This window comes from Ptychodera flava, chromosome 9, assembly GCF_041260155.1.
Source record: "Ptychodera flava strain L36383 chromosome 9, AS_Pfla_20210202, whole genome shotgun sequence".
Taxonomy (NCBI): Eukaryota; Metazoa; Hemichordata; class Enteropneusta; family Ptychoderidae; genus Ptychodera; species Ptychodera flava.
Genome location: NC_091936.1, coordinates 5,405,021 through 5,411,212, shown reverse-complemented (window position 1 = coordinate 5,411,212; position 6,192 = coordinate 5,405,021). Strand labels below are relative to the sequence as shown.

Genomic DNA, 6,192 nt, shown 5'->3' with positions numbered 1-6,192 from the left:
TCTTAATGAAACCCCTGCATTTATGAAGTGAACTGGTCAAAATCGAGTGGTATACCTTCGCTGGGTGTGATTTGTTGCTATTATATCATAACAGTATATTGAAATTCTGGCATAGAACGTCAAAAAAAGGATTTTGGCTCATGCCGAGAGCTCGCGCGTATGCCAGCCATGATATACCACGGTTCTTTTCGCGTCTCGACCAATCAGATCGCTGCATTTGCACGTTCAATATACTGGTATGCTATTATTATATCATACCAGTATATTGATGGCACAAATGCAGCGATCTGATTGGTCGAGACATGTAAAACACCGTTTTATATTCGCGATATACCACGGTTGGCATACGTGCGAGCTTTCGGCAACAGCAAAAATCTTTTCTGATATTCAATGCCAGATTTCAATATACTGGTATGATATAATAGCAATAAATCACACCTAGCGACGGTATACCACTCGATTTTGACCAGTTCGCTTCATATCGCTATCGCTCGTGCATATATGTTGTGAACTGGTCAAAACCTCGTGGTATATCGTCGCTTGGTGTGCTTTAAATATCCTCTAAACAATGTTCTCCACCGCGATTCTTAAGAAAAGATCAATTTCCTTTGAATTGATTTTGCAACCTAGGCGTCAACACTATTGTGTTTTGTGTTTCGGAACATGTTTGATAAATGGGGATCTGAGATATGCAATGGGACTAATCTAGCTTTCACAAAGCATTCATCCGTTTCACTCTTATTTCAAAATATTATATTCAACAACAATTGTAATGTACACGATTGGAACTAATTTGGGATAATTGGATGGCGAAGTAATGTCTGTATGACCTGCAAATGTAAGCTCATCTGCTTTTCTTTTAAAAGTTACACACTTGTTTTTATAAGTAATTTGTAATATTGCAACATTCAGCTATAGGGCACCTAACACTTTTGAGAAATTTGAAAAAATATAAAGATCCAATTATCCCAAAGTTGTTCCAATCGTGTTAATGTTAACATTATAGAGAAGTACGGTCACCAAACATGATAAATATTGGTAAAGTGTAGTGATAGACCCGTAGAAACCGCCAAAATCAAAACAACTGTAAAAAAATTGTCGATAAAATCATAGATGCGTACCATGAGAATCTCTCTCTCTCTCTCTCTCTCTCTCTCTCTCTCTCTCTCTCTCTCTCTCCTCTCTCTCTCTCTCTCTCCTCTCTCTCTCTCTCTCTCTCTCTCTCTCTCTCTCTCCCCCCACATGTATTCAGCATTAGTCGATGGCTCAATATCCAATCTCTTACATAATTACAAACAACATATTTTGTAAATATTCAATCAACATGCTTTTAATGGAGATATCAGAGGGTTTACAGCAAAATTCAATATATACTGGCTATTACATGATATACCTTGCTATCAAATGGCAAAGGTCGCCAAATTAGAATTTCAGTAGCTGTACTGTATATTTAGACATTTTTCAAGTATTCAGTTCAATGTATTAAATACACTCTTCCTTGGTCGCCTTTCTAACGACATTTTTAAATGCCTAGTATTTGGATTGTTAGTGTCAGTATATGAAATGCATTGTTGATGTTGACAATTGAATTCAAGTCCAGATCTGAATTCTATAATCAAGAGTAACAATGGAAGGCAGCCATATAAATACAAATTAAATACTGGGTATTCCAATACGATGCAGGAAGAAGACCAACACGATTCTGAATTAAAATGTCAAGTTACTGGACCTTGAATTTAGAGCATTGCCGAAAGGACTCTGTCCAATTCTCCCCGCATCACTAGCGCTATCTCTTGATTATCGCACAAGGAGTGGGGACGTTCCCTGCCAGGCATATATAAGGACTGTACTTATACAAATCAGAATCCTCCTGAAAAAAATTCCTGCAATACTTAGCACTTGTTTATCGATATTTATCTTCAACAGGTCAGTGACTCCTGGATGTCTCACGGTATGAATGACGGTACTATCGAAGTCGTCTATATTTTTTAACGTAAACACGAAGAAACGACAAGGACCAAGTCGAATGAATTACATCAAGCGGCGTACCAAATAGCCATTGATGAGAAACCAGAGAAGCATTGACTGCCAACGTTTAGTGAATATACCGATTAAAAGGAGTACATCTACGGGCAGCCATTGATTGCAAAATCTATTCTGACGACGATTTTTATTCGTATTTCACGGGAGCCCAGTGAGCACATTCACCAACTTCATTGAATACATCTCCCTTATCATCTGATGATGTAAAATTTTAAGTGGAATGGACTAGCAGAACGTTTACACATAAAACCACGATATGGATGAGTAATAATTGTGATGGCCTATTAGTAATTTCATTACAGTAACTCCAATGTATTTGTTATTTCATTTTCCTGTGGCTTCGTGTTGAAAGTTTCTTACAAACAACGCCCTCATTATGGCGGTGTTCTGCAGAAGAGTGAAAACAGATGCAGCAGTGGTTGGTTGATCGGCAGCTATTGATCATATTCGAGGAAGCGAGGCTTTAATAAGTCGTAGTCACCTCACACTTCGCATCATAAGACGGACCAAGCGAACTGTGAATGAATTAAAAATGGTCATTTACCATGTCGTGATATCCTATACTTTCAAATCATAAAACCAACTGTTTTTGACTATGCGTTGTATCACTGGTGTACAGAATGAAGCGTTTTGGATTTACTCGTCATGAGTTTTGGTCAAGTGTTTTGATTAATACTGCGTGACGGCTGTAAGATCGATTCCACAGTAATTGTTTACCGTTTCATCCTGACGTCTATTCTTTCTCCCGACTGAAGGTACCATATGAAAGCAGACCTGGGGCAAATCTGGACCTCTGATTAAGGCAATACGCAGGGGATTGTTGCCATGTCTTGCCTGACTCGTGTGTAGTCTAGACCATTATTGGGATCACAGCCTGAGATAGGAGTATACCTCGTGCGATGAAATCAACTTTCTTCATATATAATATTCAGTAACGTTGCTCACAATTGTACGATGGATATGGGGCCGTACAATGATACGCTCTCTGGTCTAGATCCTCCCGCGCGATGGGAACAGATATTTTGGTTAATTTTGACAATTGTCATAATGACTTTGATTTTTTTCACCAACGGTCTGGTGATGGCATCAGTGGTTGTATCGGAGAAGTTGCGAGAGAGGTTATCAAACTATTTTATACTCAATTTGTCCATCACAGACTTCAGCTGTAGCCTTTTCTTGTTGCCCTCTATGATGTTTTCGTATTGGTACGGACACTGGCCCTTCGGTCGACTCTTGTGCAGTATGATAATGACCGTTCATGTAGGGTTATTTTCGCAATCGGCGTACGGCACAATGCTCATTAGCATAGACAAGTTCATATTCGTTATCTATCCTTTGCATTACCATCGCCTCGTGACGCCCTCGCGGGTGAAACTTGCGATCGCGTTGACTTGGTTACTGTCGTTTCTGGTTGGCAGTATCGGGTGCATGACGAGATGGGCCGAAAATCCAGATCCATCGCTCCGTATCCATCCACCGCAATGCTTCACTGTAAAGACTGAATATATCTGCGTCGTATTCATTTTGTCGAACCTGATCCCAGTTTCGATGATTGCCTTCACCAGTTTTCACATTTTCCGAGCGATAAGGCAGCAGGCAAAGAAAATCACGCCAGTGTTAATAGGGAAGTCTGTGGATGTCGAAAGTGAGGCTGCAACCTCTGAACAGAAAGCATCGCCAAAAGAGCAACAGGAACATCACCAGCAACACGAAAGCCCTCTCAAACCATATTCACCGAACACGCAAACAGTAATTGACGTTGAAATGGAAATCGAGAACGAATTTGAAAATGGGCAATCTGGCATCCAAAACAGCACCCATCTTGAGCTTGACCGGGAGCGTGCGCAACCCGACGCACCAAGTTGCCTCCTCCATCATGGGGCAGAGCAAGAAAGATCTATCGACCAAAGGGTCTCAGATCGTAATAGTACGGAAAGGAAGATGGAACTTACGCGGAATGGTAGTAGAGTTCTGAACAAAACTGAAGTAAAGGCAATCAAAGGAATCGGTTTAGTGATTCTAAGCCTTTTGTTCTTGTGGGGTCCATTTTACATAGTGTTATCCGTGGCATCTTTCTGTGTAGATTGTAATGTTTCATGGCCCCTGAAACTGACGATGGTGATCGCCTTTTGCAATTCGGCTATAAATCCAATGCTGTATGCGAAAAACAAGGATTTCCGACAGGCTTACGGTCAGATTCTTCGTAGGTTTTGTCCATTATCGTCCAACCTGGCAAGTAGCACGGACGAGAGGACCTTCAGCGTTGTCACGCGTTTCAATAGAGGGACGACAGCAGTTGCCGTGACAACCCCAGGACGAGGACAATGAACTTGTTCTTAGTAAATATTGACGAAGAGCCGCATGTCTCAAACATGAAAGGACGTCACCTGAAATGTACAACATAGACAATGAGAACATCTCAAATAATGAGTGTCTTGATAAAGTAGGCTTTTCATTGCTAATCCAAACATTCACGCGTTACAGTCATACTTGATGAACTCATCAATATCGGATGTGCTACTTCCAAGCCACATCATACACGTATATCGGCAAATTAGGGAGCCTTCAGTAATTACAGGTGGGTGTGGGCCGGGGAATTGGGGGAGGGTCGCTTTTTAGAAAACTGCCCAAGGGGGTCATTTGTTCGGGGAGGGTCACTTTTAACAGAAGATGATTTTACTGCCAAACCTTCGATTGCCCGAGTGATATTTCCTTAAGAGGAAATCGCCGGCGAAATACGTTCATTTTTTTAAATATATACATATTATCGATAAGCAAAAGAATATGCCGTGGTATCCTACATTAAACACCTTGAACAGTTAAAACTGATAAAATACGAGACAAAACATATGGGACAGGTGGCAAAATGTATATCAATCATCGAACGTCTATAAATGTACGGATATTGTTAGTTTTATGTTTTATTTTGGAAAAAAATTGTTCATGGTTCTCTCATAGACTACCATGCGTAGTGAATCAACATTTCGGTGAAATTCCAAAATCCAGTTTCTTGCTCACACATCCACTTATAATCACCCTATTCTAATCAAGTACATTAATACCAATAATCAAGAGTACATAAATACACAGATTTACCTAGTTTTGTATTGGAAAAAAATTATTGATAGTTTCCTCATAGACTGCCATGTTTAGTGAATCAACATTTCGCTGAAATTCCAAAATCCGATTTCTTGTACACACATGCACGTTTTACTCCCAACTTCAAGCAAAGTACATTTACATATATTATCAAACATATATAAATGTACAGATTTAGGTTTTTTGCCGGGGGAAATTGTCAATAGTTTGCCTAATAGAGTCCCATGTATTATAATTTGATATATTTGGGTGAAGCACTCTATCAGCGACATCTTGCCTTCTTTTAATTGCGCATCATAATATGGTGACCCTCCCGCAAATGTATGATCCTTCAAAAATACTTGCGTGATAAATTGCGATCCTCCCTCTCAACAACGCCAGCCCCCCCCCCCTCCCCTGTAATTTGTCCTTAACTTACATATTACTGGTGTGTGTTTCCTGGAGAGAATACTGCAATGGTTTGGGGGAGGGTCAAGTTTTATAATCTCGGACAAGGGGGAGGGTCACATTTTAGACAAGAGGTTAGGGGCCGGAGGGTCACATTTTACAGTACAGGTCAGGTGAGCACGAAATTCCCCCGGCCGGCCCACCCCCTGTAATTACTTAAGGCTCCCTTTGAGTTATTTGTCACAATTAGTGATTTCGATTTTAGGAAATGGGAAAGGTTACTCAGTAATACCATGTGAAAACAAACTTCTGCGTTATTTAAAACACTGAGACAACTCATATTAACGCCGATATAAAAGAATTTTTTCAAAAGGGCTTATCTATAGTCAAAAGATATATCGGCCAGACGGTCCCATTTTGTAAATATTTCGTCATGATAACAGTTTGATCTTCGTTCGACCATTTTGAATTATTTTTGTTCACAGTAACGTCAGTAATGTCACAATAATTACAAACTTAGAATCAAAATCAGCTTTCAGCTTGCAGAGTCACTTATGTTTGGATGATAATTTATAAATGTTGACTGCTCATCATAGAAGAAGTTCGTTCATTTGAAATCACTGCCCTTCCATTTTCATTGAGCATAGAATGCGCCTAGGTGAC

The 6,192-nt window shown here is 40.0% G+C and overlaps 1 protein-coding gene across 1 annotated transcript; it reads left to right on the top strand.

Annotated features, from left to right (window-relative positions):
- Nucleotides 1-3,471: 3,471 nt before the first annotated feature.
- On the top strand, nucleotides 3,472-4,371 carry LOC139139716 (5-hydroxytryptamine receptor 1A-like). Its single transcript, XM_070708577.1, has one exon. It carries the CDS (start codon nucleotides 3,472-3,474, stop codon nucleotides 4,369-4,371), a length of 900 nt encoding a protein of 299 aa, XP_070564678.1.
- The last annotated feature ends 1,821 nt before the right edge of the window (nucleotides 4,372-6,192 follow it).

Bases quoted from the DNA above. Each gene is read 5' to 3' on its own strand.
- LOC139139716 (XM_070708577.1), top strand. From the start codon at position 3,472: ATGACGAGATGGGCCGAAAATCCAGATCCATCGCTCCGTATCCATCCA.